We start from the raw sequence: 16278 nt of genomic DNA, 5'->3' as shown, positions 1-16278 counted from the left end.
AACCATTTCCAACAAAATTAATAAAATATAGTTCAAGGAATATAGAGTAATTCTTTCAACTTTACAAAATACCAAAACATTAAATATAAGTAAACACAATTTTTAATATATTAATAAATAATCTTTAACAAAAAATTGAGAGAAAAAAAAAAAACGTTCAACTCTATAACTAATGATCAATCCTTTTCATTACTTCTGACAGCTAAAAAAACTATTTAGGCTAAAAAAAAAAAATCAATTATGCACTTTGTAAAACAATTAAAAACCACAAATAAAATTAAATTTATTCATCATCTTCATCACTTTCAACTTCAGCTTCTTGTAACCATTGAATAAAAGGTTTAGCAGCTTTTCTAACTTTTTTAGATACATCTTTTGAAACATATTTTTTACTAACTTTTGAACCCCAATTTATAATAATTTCTTCACTTAATAAATCTTTATCATAAAAACTATGTAAAATTTTTGGAATTTGTGAAATTAATGAAGGATATTGTATACCAATTAATCTTTCTAAACCACCTAATAGAGATTTTTCAAAATTTGAATCTTCATTAATAATTTTAGCTAATAATCCAACATGAGGTTCAATTTCTTCTAAAATATTTTCATCAAATAATGTTTGACCTAAAACTTGTAAAATTTCAGGTGATTCAAGTAATTCAAATTCAACAATTTTTTTATAAATTTCAACATCATTTGGTAAATTTGAAACATTTCCATCACTTTCTTTAATTAACCATTCACCAAATTCATCAAATTTATTTAATGATGTAGATGATCCATTTATACCATTACTATTTATACCTTCTAATTCTCTAGCTCTTGCAGCAATAGCTTCTTGTGACATATCAACTGCCCATTCATCATCTTTAATTTTTAATTCTTGTAATTGAGCAGCTTCTGCTTGGATTTTTTTAGCTAATAAATCATCATCTTCATCGAAATTTTCAGTATCATTATTTTCATCACCATTACCATTACTAAATTCATTTTCATGACCTGCTGCAATATCACTAATTGATTTACCACCACCAACAACATTAGCAGTTGCAGTAGCACTTTTTTTACCTTTTTTATTATCAGGTGGATTTTTAACAATATATGAATATAATTTATGTTTTGGATCAATAATTGTAACTTTACCACATGCTTTACAATCTCTTTCTAAAGTATCTTTTCCCTTTAATGAAATTTCAGTTTCTGGATTTTTACAACTACCACATAATACAAATTTATTAATAAATCCATCTAATGAATCTTGTAATTCTCCAGTATCATGAGCTCCATTAACTAAAAATCTATCAATTTGAGTTTGAGCACCCAATTCATAACCAAAAAATTTAACTAAATATGATGGTGGACGATTTAATGCACGAGCAACTTCTGCCAAGTTGACTATAGCTGTTTTGATACCATTACCTCTACCTTCAGTTTTTGACTGGATTGGAGGCATTTTATAACGATAAAATGGATCAGTATTATCACGACAAATATTTATAAATGACATCTTGAATTTATTTTTACTATTGTGTTTAAATCAGGGGAAAGGGTTGGAAAATTGATGACTATAATTAGTTGGTAATTATTGTTGTTAGAATATTGAAATAACTTGAAACTTTTTGTTGAATAAAATGGTAAATTAATTTGCCATTGGGAAAGTTTATTCGATTTATAATTTCTATAATAAATTCAGACATGTTTCAAGTTGAAAATTTTTTTTATTAAATTTTTAACAATATGATTATTGTCGTGTCACAATTTAAAATCTGAAGACAATAACGTGGAAAATTAACTCGAATTATAACTCCATACATTAATAATAAATTCATTTTACCAATTATCAAATCGTCAAAATACCTATAGGTCCACATTTTGTATAACAAAAATTATTTTGTAAAATGGCCGATTCAGACGATGAGGATAAATATTTATATGGATCGGATGAAGAAGAGGAAAATGATCAACCAGTAACTAAAAAACAAAAATTAGAATCAACTAGCACAAGAACTGAAGAGAGTAATAAAGATAAAGTAGACACTGAATACGAACAATCAAATAATGAAAAAAGCAATGAAGGGAATGACGATGACGAAGAAGATGAAGATGAAGAAGAAGATAGTGAAGAAGAAGATGAAGACGACATTGATATTATAATAGGTGATACAACAACAACAACTACAAAACCATCCGTTCCAGGTAATGATATACTATCCGAAATAGCACAACCCTCATCAACGACAGGAACTCCACAACCAACAACATCCACCGTTACATCCACATCAAAAATAGATATAAATTATAATCCAGAATTAGAAGGAAAACCATTAACTCAATTAGATTTAGAAATTTTTAAATTAAAACCATGGAGAAAACCAGGTACTGATATATCAGATTATTTTAATTTTGGATTTGATGAATTAACTTGGAATGCTTATTGTCATAAACAAGATAAATTAAGAGGTGAATTTAATCCACAAAAAATTTTAGCAAATATAATGAAAGGTCCTGGAACTATAGAACAAGAAAATAAAAACTTAAATATCAATAATACTACTACTAATACTAATAATCAAATACCACCGCCACCAATGAATATGTTCCCACCAAATATGCAACTACCACCAGGGATGCAATTACCTCCTGGAATGCAAATGCCTCCAATGAATATGAATATGTTTCCTCCTGGTATGCAATTACCTCCTGGAATGCAGTTACCACCTGGAATGCAAATGCCACCAGGTATGCCTGGATTTTCCCCACCTCCACCACCGAAATAATAACTACAACGTATCACATCATTTGGTATTACATTCTATATAGATAATCTAATAATGTATAGTCTACACATTTAATTAATAATCATTAAGCATTAAATTATAATATTACAAATTTATTCTATATAAAAAGTCCATCATTGTTGTTGTTGTTGTTGAGCAGCCAATTGTTCTTTCATCATTAAATTAACCCAAGGTTGACGTCTAAATTTATTTCTATAAACTATATTTTCCAATATTTCAATCCATTTTTTCATTTCTTTATAATTCGGAGCTCCAAAAATTATAATTTCACCATTTTGAAATTTAATCTTGAATGAATGTTCAACTAATAAAATATCACTGAAATTTCTAGTATTACCACCATTTGTATTGTTTTGTTTCAAAATTCCTTTATTATTTTGCTGCGGTTGTTGCTGTTGATGATGAGAAGTTTGTATGTTTTCCTTATCAATATATTGAACATCAACAATTTTATTCAAATTAATTTTAGCTCTTGTTTTATGTGAAAATTCACTATGAGCAATTAATGAAGTTGCATATAATTTAAACCACCTTTTTTTCCAATGATCACAATCTCCACCTTCTTGATGTAAATAACCTTCATTATATGTTGACATCTCATTATTCAATTCTTGTAATGATGAATAAGCACTCTTTATACTTGTTGGCAATATTTCATGTGCTTCTGTCTTTGGAATATATAACATCTCAACTTCCAATTCTGCAATCTTATAAGGTTTTAATTTTGTTTTGTTGGTCGTGATTTCCCATTCATTAAAACAATTTAAATCAAATCTTGCAACTTTCCCAGTAATTTGTTGTTCAAATTGTGCAAAATCTATATAACATCTTGCAAAAGATCCATCAATTGCAAATTTATTAGCCCAATTGTCTTTAACTTCACTTGGCACATATTTTGTTGTTGTGATAATATCTTTTGAACCAAATAATCTTGCAAATTTGTTTTTTGATTTCACAACTTTTCTTTCACGTACTTCAACTAATGTACCTCTTGGTTTTTGATAATGACATTTCATAGTTAATATAAATTGTAATGAATTTACAACGGTTAATTCAAATTCTTTACTAATTGGAATAGCATTTGAATTCAATTCATATTCTGGAGTTTTAACACAATGAACACCATTATCTAAAGTTATTGAGAATTTTCCCTTTTGAGTTCTCATATCTGGTAAATTGATGTTTTTCAATCCAACAACTCTAAAAAATAATTTCCCACTTTCTTGTAATTGAGTATCTGGTATTTCATCATCTATAACTTTTGGATCTGATCTATGACGATCATGGTGTTGATGTTGTAAACCTGGTTCTTGTTTCGATTCAGAGTATTCTGATGGAACAGAAACTGTACTTGGTATATGCTGATTTGACTCTTCTAAATTTGTATTTTGCTGAGGTACATCTCTAAGCTTGTGATTAAAAATTTCTTCACCAGTGAAAGAAGGTTTTGGCTTATGATAAATATGATCTTCGTCACCTCTTCTTGGAGATTCAATTCCCGTTATTGAACCATCTTTTCTAATTAATCTTACAGGTGATCCTATCTTAATTGGACTTCTTTTAGTTGGTGAATTTTGTTTTGATAATGGCAAGGTAACTTTGTGTTCTTGAACTGGAGTGCTTGGAAGAGCTGGGTCAATTTGTTGTTCAGCTTTTGGTGACACATTATCAAATACAAGCAATTGATCTTTAGCATTTAGCGACGTTTCCATTTCATCAATTTCAGGAGATTGTTCTTGTTGAACATTTTCTGGTGAAAAATCTAAAGCAAAATCAGGTTCAGGTAAAGTATTATTTAAATTTGAATGAATTATAACAGAATTAGCTCTTGATAATACTTCGTCATTTTGGAAAGGTTGGTTTTTAGATAATAATGTTCTTGGAGATTTTCTTAATTCATCAGCTAAATAAGGTAAAACATCAGCACCAATACCAGTTGAAACTTGACGAGATTTTGGAGAATCAATATTAGCATCATGTATTGATGCTGTTTGCTGAATTTTATCATATAAATCTTCAGCTTCTGTAACTATAGAGTTTTTCTTTGATTTTTGTTCAATAAATTTTGCACTAATATATTCATCTTGAGTCATTCCTTTCCTTGTTGATAAAATACGTTTAACATCATCTTTATCCATACTTGGTAATGTTCTCATACCCTCTGCTCTTATTGTTGGTGGTTTTTTCCCTATAACATCATCGAAAATATCATCGTACATATTTCTTGGTGATAATATCGATGAAGAACGTTTAATTTCAAAAGTTGGTACTCTAAATCTAGATTTTTTAGCATTTGTATTTGCCCTTGCACCTCCCTGAGCTTCTTGATCTATAAGTTGTTGGGATGAACTCAATCTTTTAGAATGTCGTATTTCACTATATGTTTTAGGTTGTGGTGGTTCAATTATTTTTGGATTATTATCAATATTAGATAAAACATTTTGATTATTTAATGAATTTGAACTTAAATATCTATGAGATTGTGAATAATTTGGAAATTGTAAATCGTTAAAAGCTGAATCTCTTGATATCTCAGGTAAAAATCCAGATAAATGTAAATCATCAAAATCAGGACTAACTATTCTTCTTGACATAACATGAACTTCTTTAAATTTCTTTTGATTTATAGATTGTGGTATCTTGGTTTGATTTGTTGATACTGAATTTTTACGATGATTGACTTCATCTTGATATGCTGCTATCAATTGTTTAGTTGGGACCTTATGAATTTGTTTCTTCTTTTGTTTTTCTTGACTATGCCAAATTGAAATAAAATTCTCCATTTTATTTTTATCTATGTCGTTTTCTGCAGATAATGATTGCTCAAAACTTGATATAGTATCCATGTTCTTAGTGACTTCATCAAATGATGAATAATTGTTTACTTCAACTTGTGGTAATGTAATATCTTCATGTGGCTCAGCAATATTCGAAGAGTTGGCTAATGCCTCGGAATCTTCCTTCAGCTGTAAGACAATTTCTTGAGTTTTTGGTGGTGCTAAAGTTACAACATCTTCTTCCACATGCTGACTTATTTCATTCGATGCATCTGCATAATCATCATCTTGTGAGGAGTTTATTGATTCTTTCATAACATCTGATTTATCAAGTACTTTACTTACTTCATCATTATCCTCTCTGTCTCCATCATTACTGTCTTCGAATTTCCAATCACTATCCATATGAAATCTTATTGACATTCTAGTATCATCTTGTTGTTGACTTGAATCTTCATCCATTTCCCTTGAATTATTTTGTTGTAAATCTTCATTGTTTTCCGACTTTAATTGTCTAAGTTCTTCTTCTGGAGTAAGACCGGTGAATGCTGATACATGAACATCATTTTCTGATTTGAATAATTGACTGGAGAATTGTGAGCTTCTCTGTAATGACTCTGGTTCAACTGGTTCACTTGAGATAATTTGACGTAATGATCCATTCGATTCTGTTTTAACTACAACTTTAACTTCCGGAGTGTTCTCCTTATTGTTTTCAACAGGGGTTTCATCTTCTGTCTCTTTTTTAATGTCTATTTGTTTTTCTCCAGGTGAATTGAGTTTTGTTGCTTGAGGAGTAGTAGCACTATTCAATAAGTTTAATATTGATTGCTCAGTATGACTGAAAGATCTATCGAATGAATCCATATTATCATCGGATATCATTTGTTGTGCAACTAGCAGCTTACTATTATTTAATGATGGTCTCAATACAATACCTTCTTCAGATTCATCTTGTGGTAATAAGGCTTCAACAACAGAATCTGGCAATCCTTTTATACCATCTCTTAATTCCAATCCTCTATTTGCTTTAGTTGGGGAACCAGGTATTGAGTTTAATCCACGATTTGTATCTCTCAATGATTGTAATGAAGATTGTGATGAACCAGAGGATCTCAATTGAACATCTGGAGATTTTTGTAAAGAATCTAATGGATTTTCAATATTATAATTTGAAGTCTGTAGTGACAAAGATAAATCATGAATATTATTATTTGTTTTATATTTTGATGCTTTTTCTAATTCAATTAAATGAGTATCCAATTCTCGATCATTCATTCTCGAGGATAGTTGACCTTTTGTTAAATAATTATTCATTTTTTCATTTAGTGATAAATTACTGAAATTGTCATGTCTCAATTTTAAATCAGTTAATGTTTCTGTATCTAAATCATCACGTTCTTGATCATGTTTTAAAAGTTCAGCATAAGTTGGTTGACTTGTATGTGGAGGAGGTGGAGGTGGAGGTGATGCCATACTTTCTTCTTCAGAATGACTATAATGAGGCTGAGACCATTGATGATGGATTGGTATTTGTAATGACAAATTTGGAATTTCTTGTTGTATATTTGATTCTTCGAGATTAAATTCTGCTTCAGGGTAATGATGAATCTCAGGATTTGTAGATGTGAATGCAACTTTTTTTGGTGATGAGCTTGGTGTTTTTCGTAAAATTGATTTGCTAGGTGATGCCTTTATTGAATTTGTTTGTTGTTGATCTTTTTGATTTTTGTTAGTTAAATCTATAGCTGAAGTCATTGGAGTTTGAAATGAAAATTCATCAACAGGTGAACCTTTACTTTTATTATTATTATTATTAAACTGTAATTCATCTGGAATTGAAATTGTTTTACCTAAATCCATTGATGTATCAATATCAAAATTTCTATCAAATGATGATTTCAAATTATCTACAGTTTTTATTTGTTGATCTTCACTTGCATAAGTATCTGAACTTGAATTTGGATCTGTTGATTTTTGTTGATTATTTGGAAATTTCAAAGGTTTAGTAGGTGAATTATTTATTGACAAAGATAAACTTGGCTGATTTTTAGTATGTGTAGTAGAATTGACTTCATTATTTAAATTCTCTGGATCAAAATTTATTTCTTTAAGTAATAGATCGACAGATTCTAAAAGTTTTTGAGTTAGTAATTGAACTTGCAAATAGTATATTCGTGAAGATATCAAAAGCACATGATGTATGACAGGTAATTATTCCTGAATTTGATCAGTGAAAACATACCATTTTCTAATTTGAATAAATCGTTACTCGTGGTTGGTGATATATTTTGTATTAAACTATGTGATTCTTCCAATTGTGACATAATGGTAATATAATATTATGTTAGAATCTTATAAATCTTATCTTGAAGATTGAACTATATCAACAAATGTAATAGTTTAAACAAATGTGTAATATTTTGGTTGTAAAGTAAAATGGTTGTCAAATTTAAACTATCATTAAAATTTAATTCTTTCTTTCTCTACTAATAAATTCCTTGTTTTTATTTTTTATTTTTTTTTCGTTTTTTTTTGTTTATTATTTTTAATTTATCCTAATTGGGATTTTGTGTTAATCATTAAACATTTACATTTACAGAACTAAAGATTTACGCGAGCTTTTTTAGACACCAGCTTATATGTTATATATTAATATATACTTTGGATTAATATAACTTCAGAAATAATCCATTAATGAATGATTATAGACTAAATTCAATTATTTTTTATGTTACTTTTCAAAAATTTTACTTACCAAATTAAGCAATGGCTAAAAAAGTCGAGATTGAATTTAAAATAAGATCAACAACAATTTACAGTATCAAATCTATTGCGATGACTGAGCTAATATCTTTCGAAATTCCAGATTTCAGATCCCATATCGTATCTGGTAAGCAGTCTCTAGATTTGAAAGTAACTTTTTTTGAGTGATTACTGATGATTGTTTCACAAATCTGGTATCGATTTCATTCAAGTTGAGCCTAGAAATCTGAAACATGACGAGAAGTGAGACAGAAAAAAAAAAGAAAGTGAAAGTGTACGACAGTCTAAAATAAATAAATAGTTGCATCTGATTGATGTTTTTAGCTACAGAAGTTTTAGATTTTTGATTTTTTACCGCAATTACAAGAAATTTAGTCAATTTGAATGAGTTCATGTTGCAAAAAAAGCTTAAATTTTTTAATGAATATATATAAATAAACTAATGTTACAAACCTTACAAACCCAGAGATTGATAATTGTCAATCAGCCATTGAATCTGCTACAAAGATATTCTGTTAAAAAGGGGCTTACACGTTCACTTGGCCCAAAGATAAATACTTTATAATAGTATAATAAACATATAAAGTATTGAATATAACTAAATTGAGTTAAAAAAATATTATTATAACATTTTGATCTTTTTGTATCAAAAGATTTCTTATATACCTGAATTTGGCGTGCATTATTTTGCATCAAGGTTTTTTTTTTTCCCATTAAATCATCAAATTTTAAATTAGTATGAACAACTGAATGAGGCCATATGTATAGACATGAACTAAGTAATCTCATATGACAAATTATGTAAAAAACGACCACAATATTATGAAGACAAATATTGTAATTAAGTTTCTAAAGTTAGTACTGAATTTAAGTTTTAAAAATTATTGCAACATATTCTGGGCAAATCAAAAAATAAAAATAAAAAATACAATTTGATTTGTTACTTTAAAATGAAAATAAATTATTATTAAACCATTTGAAAAAATGCTTTATGTTTATTAATTAACAACTTTAAAATTATAAAATGTTCATTTCCCAATTTTAGAATTTTGTCGTTTAGTACTTTAATCCTTTCATAGATAAAAGAATTTAAATTTACTTTCTTTTTTTTGAAACAGAAGTATATATATAAAATATCAAGTTCTTTTGATTTTTCTTCAAATTTCCATAATTTTTTTATTAAGGTACTATCTCATCTTAGATTTAGTGAAAGTCTGTTGAATCAACTAAATCTTCAAGAACAATAATTTAAAGAATCAAGAGATCCCTAATCATTTTCAATTAATTTCTTAACTATCAACAGCTCTTAAAAGAATAATTAACGATCAAATAGAAAGAAAGAACAAAGACTCATAAATATGAAATTCTTTAACTCAATTATATTATCAGGTTTACTTTCTGCTATTAATGTAAATGCAGAAACTACTACTACCACAAATAATTCATGTTCATTTTCAAGAACTACAATTAGTGCATCAACCGGGATACAACAATTAAATTCATGTCCAACATTAGATGGTACAATTTCAATTACAGGAAATGATATATCAGTAATAGATTTAACTGCAATTAGACAATTAAATGCTGATTTGACTATTTATAATTCAAGTACTATAAATGTAGTATTAGTTAATCAAATTGAAAATATTACTGGACTTTTAGAATTTAATAATTTAACTCAATTAACAACTGTTGAATTAACATCAATTAAAGATGCTCAAAATTTAGAATTTGTTTCATTACCAAATTTTGCAAATTTAAATTTAAATAATGAAGTTTTAAAAGCTGGTAGAATTATATTATCAAATACTGCATTAAGTAATCTAAATGGTTTAGCATTATTTGATACTATTGAATATATGAATATTAATAATAATAAGAATATGTCACAATTAAATTTTGAAAGTTTAAAAAATGTATCAGATTCTTTAATTTTAAGTTTTAATCATAATCAAGCTCAAGTCAATTTAAATGCTTTAAATTGGGCTTCAAATTTAACTATTCAAGATGTTGTTGATTTTTCTGCAACTAATTTAACTTCAGTTAATGGTAGTTTACAAATTAGTTATAATACTTTTGAAACTTTAAATTTATCAAGTTTAACATCAATTGGGTCCTCTTTACAAGTTTTTGCTCATGATGATTTAACAGAAGTTGATTTTGGTTCATTAACTTCAGTTGGTGGGGAATTAAGCTTTTTCAATAATTCTCAATTATCAAATATGTTAAACACCTTCAAAAGTTTACAAAGAGTTGATGGAGCTGTTTCAATAAGTGGAGATATTACAAATTTATCAATGCCTGCATTACAAAGAATTAGAGGTGATTTCCAATTAAATTCTACGTCAGAAGATTTTGATTGTGAAGAATTTAATCAATATCATGAAGATGGTGATATTGAAGGTAATAATTATATTTGTTCTTATGCTGTTTATTCAAGTATTGAAACTGATGGCTCAACAAGTACCAATACTGGATCAAGTGAAACTACTTCCTCCGATGGTAACAGAGCTTCTGGTGTTGAGAAATCAATGATTCCAAACATTGCTGTTGTTGTTGTTGGAATTATGTTTGGTGTTTTAATGTTATAGAATTGCCATTCTAATTAATCTAAAATATGAACTAACAAAAGTTTTAAAAAGAAATTTGGATTTTGAAAATAAAATTATTATAAGTTATATCTAATATTTATATTTTGATTAAAATTTTAATATATGTATTTTGGTATTCATCTGCGTTATTACCTTTCTTAATTCTTAATCCGATCGTTTTTAATGATCTCGATATGAATACTCCCGATTGATATAGAAATCCGTGAACAACATACATGTCTCTATAACTCTAGAATACTCAATGTGTTAAATCATCTAATGAAAATAATAAACTAGGTGATATACCTCACTTGATGACGTATTTTGAAATGTATACTATAGTTAATGGTGTCATAAATGGAATAAATAATGGCTGACTTTTTAACCTGATTATCACTTTACAATAAATACTCGATAAATTAAAAGAACCAAAGCACCAGCTATAATAGAATCCTTAGCACAATCCCAAACCAAACCTCTTTTTAAAATAGTATTAACCTTATAATTATTTAATGGTAAAATATTACCTTGATTTTGATTTAATTTTAACTTCAAATTCAGGAAAACTAGAAATCCAAAACTGACCAAAGCCAATATAATGTACATAACAACATTATAATAAGGAGTTTGTAAATAACAAATTTCAGTTTGGTATCGTAACCCCTTCTCAGTATTTTTAAAACTTAATAATTGAACAGCAGGATACCATATCCCCATTGCCATAGATACTGATTTCACTGTGATTTCTCTAATTTTATCATTATGTTTATAATCACAATAATCATGATCATCACCAGAAAATATTAAATCTGGTTTTATATAATCTAAAATTTGTGATGAAATTTCTTTAGTTATTGAATTTTGATATTGATAACCTTTTCCTAATGAATCAAATTTTGGTTTTTCTCTTAATGGTCCACATTCAGAATTTGGATCACGATATAATGGAACATGAGTCAATAAAATTCTAGGATTTGTTTTAGTTGGTAAATTAGATATAAATTTTTTACTTTCTTGATTAATAACGTCTTTTGTAGATGATAAACTAGTTGAATCTAACATTATAAAATCTACTTCATTTATTGTAACAACTAAATTTGGAGATCCAAAAGTTTTTTCAAATCTATTTCTAATATCAATTTTTATTAAATCACCAAATCCAATATCATGATTTCCTGGTAAATTCGTATATATAGAAGGATCAGGTGTAAAGATCGACCTAAATCTAGCAACTTCATTTTCAAAATATTCATCAGTTGATGCTCTACCATTATCTAATAAATCTCCAAGAAACATGGTATATTTTGGTTTTAAATTTTTTAAGTTATTATAATTTCTCTTTAAGTATTGATCAACTGTATGTTGTGATAATTTTAATAAATATGGATTTCTACCAGGATATGTGTGATTATCAATTAATTGAGGATCAGCAATTAATAAAATATTAGTTTGTTCATTATTTGTATCAATTTTAGGCCATTTACAACTCAGAATTTTCAAATATGGTAAAATAGATTCACTGATGTAGAATATTATAAACCAAACTCCTAATATAAGTAATAATTTTTTTACTTTATTACCATTCAATAGCTTTTGTAGTATTGGTGACGTTGATGATTGTGATTTGGCCTTATACATTCCTACTCATTTGAATATATTGTGATGTATAGTAGTAGTTCAGTTCTTTACAAGTTTTAAGTGATCTAAATAATCTTTAAATTTAGACGCAACGCGCGGATTTATTTATTTTGCAACAGATTTTCAATTAATAACTCCAGCTCAAAGACAAAATTATATTACAAATGGATCTACTAATATCGATACTAATCATAGTACTAACATCATATTTAATATTAAAATTTGCATCTTTTTTCAAAACAGTACCAATTGAATATTTAAATCAACAATCATACATAGAACCAACAAGATTAAACAATGAATCATCAATATATAGATCTATAAAATCACCTAGATTAACTGTTGGTTTAGATATAAGATACGATCATTATAAATTAAGAAATGGTAATTTAAATGATATTTGGATGATTGTTTTACAAAATTTGGAGAAGAAGACAGGTCAAAGAGGAATATATATGAATGATGAATTCATTGAGTTTGAAGAAATCAATCATAATATTTTGCATTTGTTCGATGATGTAAAACCAGATTCAATAAATATAAGTTGTGATTTTAAAATAGACAAAAAATGGACTGTAATAGTACTTACAGCATTTATTAATCAAATTCCAATAAACTTTTATGATTCAAAATTTACCAAACCCAAAAATGGTATGATCATAGACGATTTAACAATAATAGGAGGTTTAAAATCATTAGATACAAATTACAAATATACACCAGAGAAGGATAAAGGTACAGCCTTTAAAATTCAAGATGTATTAAATAAAAATATTTATACAAATATTGAATTTACTCAATTGAACTTAATATCTGCAATTGCATCAACTATAAAACATTTACCATCGAATAAAGTAGATCAATTCAAGTCAATCGAAATTATTTCATCCACTAACTCTTATGGTACTTATATCAAAAATATAGTATTAAAATTATTATTTGGATTGGTACAGAATTATGAAATTCACATAAATGACCATCCAACGTTCAAATATGACATAACATCAATTTCAGAACCAGATATGCTAAAGTACAGCTCAAAATTGAATATTTTTCAAAAATTGAGATACATCCTTCTTACTAATGGTTTTTTCGATTCTAAAAAATTAATTTATCTAGAATCAGACTCCATGAAATCAGTAATAACATCAAATCAACAAAATGCCTACAAGATTAAATTTAACTCAAACATAATAACAGAATACTTAATTCCAGAAGTCATTGGACCTTTGGTAGTAACAGACTATTATGAATATAGAACTTTTGGTCCAAAATTCGGCTCCCTACCTCAATGTCTTGAAATGAAAATTTATAATCTTGATAAATCCAATAAGGGAAGACTAATGATTAGAGGCTACTCAATTGGGAAATCTGAGAGAATTATTAATGATAGTATAGAAGAAAGTTCTAGACGAAATGATGGATTTAAGCCTTTAACTTTAAGAGAACCTGTTAAATGGGGTAATGATGGTTGCTTGTACTTTGATTGTAAATAATGTAAATAGTTTAAATAAAGAATTCTGCGATCAAGTTTGATCAAATTTTGCAACATATTTTATTGCAATTCTAGGAATCGTCATGATATTTTTATGACAATTTTGTGAAAATATTGATAGAAAATTACCATTGGGAAACTAGCTAAAATATCATGACAATTTTGTGAAAATATTGATAGAAAATTACCATTGGGAAACTAGCGATAGCTCGACCTATTTTTGATTTTTCTCACTTCCACTTCCGACTAACAGAATTTTGTCTCGCTCCACAATTTTTTGGAGAATTTGTAAAATTTTCATTTCGTTATCATTAATAATGTGCATTAGTTGATCAACACTATATACTTTTATACCAATATACCAACTGAATATTTTTTTAATTAGCAAGCTTTAACTTTTTTAACTTGATTAAGCTCATTAGTATTATCATTATAATTATCATCAAAACATCTTTTCCTATTTACATTAGATTCATTAAAATATAATATCTTATCACCAATTTTAGATTTATAAAAAGATTCAAAACTAATTTTAATTAAATTTAAATTATCAATTTTTAAATTTTGGAAAAAATTAAACCATTTATTTAATTTTTCATTATTTGAAATAATATCTAAATCCCATTCAATTATAACTTCAGAATTAAAACATTTTTGATATTTTATAAAATCAAATCCAAAAATAAATAAAATATTACACCAATTTTCATATTTATCACCATTAAGATATAATTCAAATTTTAATAAATCAATTAAATAAATTTCAATTTGTTTTAAATTTTTAATATTTTCTTGTAATTTAATTGGTGTTTCAATATTTAATCCACAAATTTTACACCATGATTTGAAAGAATAATTATAATCTTGATTAAATTTTGAAGAAATGATGATCAAGCCTAAAAATAAATTTTTAACACTTATTTTAACTGATTTTTCTTCTTGTGAATTTGCAAATGAATTAATTAATTTATAAATATAAAAACAAGTTAATTGTAATGATTGAATTGATGTTTTGGATCTTTTTAAAACTTCTATAATGAAAATTTTAATTTGTTTTTCATCAAATGGTATTGTTGAATGATTGGTATATAAAATCTTAAGTAAATTTGAAGTACAATATACCAAAATGGAATTAAATTGTGGTTTATTCAAATTTGCTTGATAATAGTCTGGTGAAGTGGGTTGTTTAAGCAGTTGAGTTGCTGGTGATGTTAAAATTTGTTGTTGATCAATAGATGAGGTAGAATTTTGTGAATTTGGTGGAGTTAATAAAGAACATTCACTACCGTTTCCAATACCCGTATCCTTATTACTATGTGATCGAGCTACACCTTGCTCCTTTTTAACCGATGGTGAATATGGTGAGTGCATCTTCAATAATTATATAATTGAAATGAAATATTAATATTTTAAAAAAATGAAATTTGAACCTTGAAACCTAAAACTCCTTAAATACAATCTTTTAATAATCCTTTTAATATACTTAATCCAATAAAAAAATGATAAAAGTAGAAAAAATTTAAAACAAAAATGATAATCTATTGGTAACCTGAGTACATCTTTAAAATAGTGAATTTAATGATTGATGGAAAAGCTAGTTTGAATCTTTGTTGTTTTAATTAGTTTGAAGATTAAATTGAATTGTATTTAGGTATTATTAATTAGTAACACTAAGAGTGAGTAAACTGAAAAATAAATGATGAAGATTAATGATATATATATATGATAAGATGAACAAATATGAGATATAATAATTATAATTTATATATATTTCTTATTGATAAGATAAAAAAGAAATTGATGATTGATAAAATTATTGTGTAATAATTATAAATTATATTTATTACTCATATTTAAAATCATAGTACATAACTGGAACACAATTCACTAATAAATAATTTTTAGTGTAAGTAAATTTTAAAAAATGAGTAATAAATTATTTTTGAATCATTCAAATTTATTTCTATTTCTCCCTTTGCCACAATTAATTTAAGTCGCCTTCGACCTAAATTTCCTCTCACCCCACACTAAATCACACAAAATAATATTGTTAGTCATTTTAAATTAAGTTGGTAGCACTATTCAGTCCGTTTTCGGTCACATAGCGGTACAGATAAGGATGAGTATTCATTTATATTATCATTTTTATAAGTCACTTTATACTTTTATACAACTCTAAAATCCATAATTACTTAAAACCTTGAGGATTA

The 16278-nt window shown here is 26.7% G+C and overlaps 7 protein-coding genes across 7 annotated transcripts; 3 read left to right on the top strand and 4 right to left on the bottom strand. All coding sequences in view use genetic code 12, as the record gives it.

The window, feature by feature from the left end:
• Positions 1 to 283: 283 nt before the first annotated feature.
• TIF5 (translation initiation factor eIF5) lies at positions 284 to 1510 on the bottom strand (the record flags this gene model as incomplete). Its single annotated transcript, XM_051766710.1, has 1 exon — positions 284 to 1510. One exon carries the CDS (start codon positions 1508 to 1510, stop codon positions 284 to 286), a length of 1227 nt encoding a protein of 408 aa, XP_051621976.1.
• A 391-nt stretch (positions 1511 to 1901) lies between these two features.
• On the top strand, positions 1902 to 2780 carry KGF54_000761 (cleavage polyadenylation factor subunit; the record flags this gene model as incomplete). Its single annotated transcript, XM_051766709.1, has 1 exon — positions 1902 to 2780. The coding sequence occupies one exon, from the start codon at positions 1902 to 1904 to the stop codon at positions 2778 to 2780; it is 879 nt and encodes a 292-aa protein (XP_051621975.1).
• A 134-nt stretch (positions 2781 to 2914) lies between these two features.
• Positions 2915 to 7905, bottom strand: INT1 (Int1p; the record flags this gene model as incomplete). Its single annotated transcript, XM_051766708.1, has 2 exons — positions 2915 to 7710; positions 7824 to 7905. The coding sequence occupies 2 exons, from the start codon at positions 7903 to 7905 to the stop codon at positions 2915 to 2917; spliced, it is 4878 nt and encodes a 1625-aa protein (XP_051621974.1).
• A 1797-nt stretch (positions 7906 to 9702) lies between these two features.
• ECM331 (Ecm331p) lies at positions 9703 to 10935 on the top strand (the record flags this gene model as incomplete). Its single annotated transcript, XM_051766706.1, has 1 exon — positions 9703 to 10935. The coding sequence occupies one exon, from the start codon at positions 9703 to 9705 to the stop codon at positions 10933 to 10935; it is 1233 nt and encodes a 410-aa protein (XP_051621973.1).
• Positions 10936 to 11328: 393 nt separating this feature from the next.
• KGF54_000758 (uncharacterized protein) lies at positions 11329 to 12573 on the bottom strand (the record flags this gene model as incomplete). The annotated part of the gene is made up of 1 exon (XM_051766705.1): positions 11329 to 12573. One exon carries the CDS (start codon positions 12571 to 12573, stop codon positions 11329 to 11331), a length of 1245 nt encoding a protein of 414 aa, XP_051621972.1.
• A 164-nt stretch (positions 12574 to 12737) lies between these two features.
• Positions 12738 to 14069, top strand: KGF54_000757 (uncharacterized protein; the record flags this gene model as incomplete). Its single annotated transcript, XM_051766704.1, has 1 exon — positions 12738 to 14069. The coding sequence occupies one exon, from the start codon at positions 12738 to 12740 to the stop codon at positions 14067 to 14069; it is 1332 nt and encodes a 443-aa protein (XP_051621971.1).
• A 380-nt stretch (positions 14070 to 14449) lies between these two features.
• Positions 14450 to 15439, bottom strand: PCL5 (Pcl5p; the record flags this gene model as incomplete). Its single annotated transcript, XM_051766703.1, has 1 exon — positions 14450 to 15439. The coding sequence occupies one exon, from the start codon at positions 15437 to 15439 to the stop codon at positions 14450 to 14452; it is 990 nt and encodes a 329-aa protein (XP_051621970.1).
• Between the last annotated feature and the right edge of the window lie 839 nt (positions 15440 to 16278).

This window comes from Candida jiufengensis, assembly GCF_024610255.1.
Source record: "Candida jiufengensis strain CBS 10846 chromosome Unknown scaffold7, whole genome shotgun sequence".
Classification (NCBI taxonomy): Eukaryota; Fungi; Ascomycota; class Pichiomycetes; order Serinales; family Debaryomycetaceae; genus Lodderomyces; species Lodderomyces jiufengensis.
Note: the sequence above shows the minus strand (reverse complement) of the source record. Positions and strands in the feature narration are given on the sequence as shown.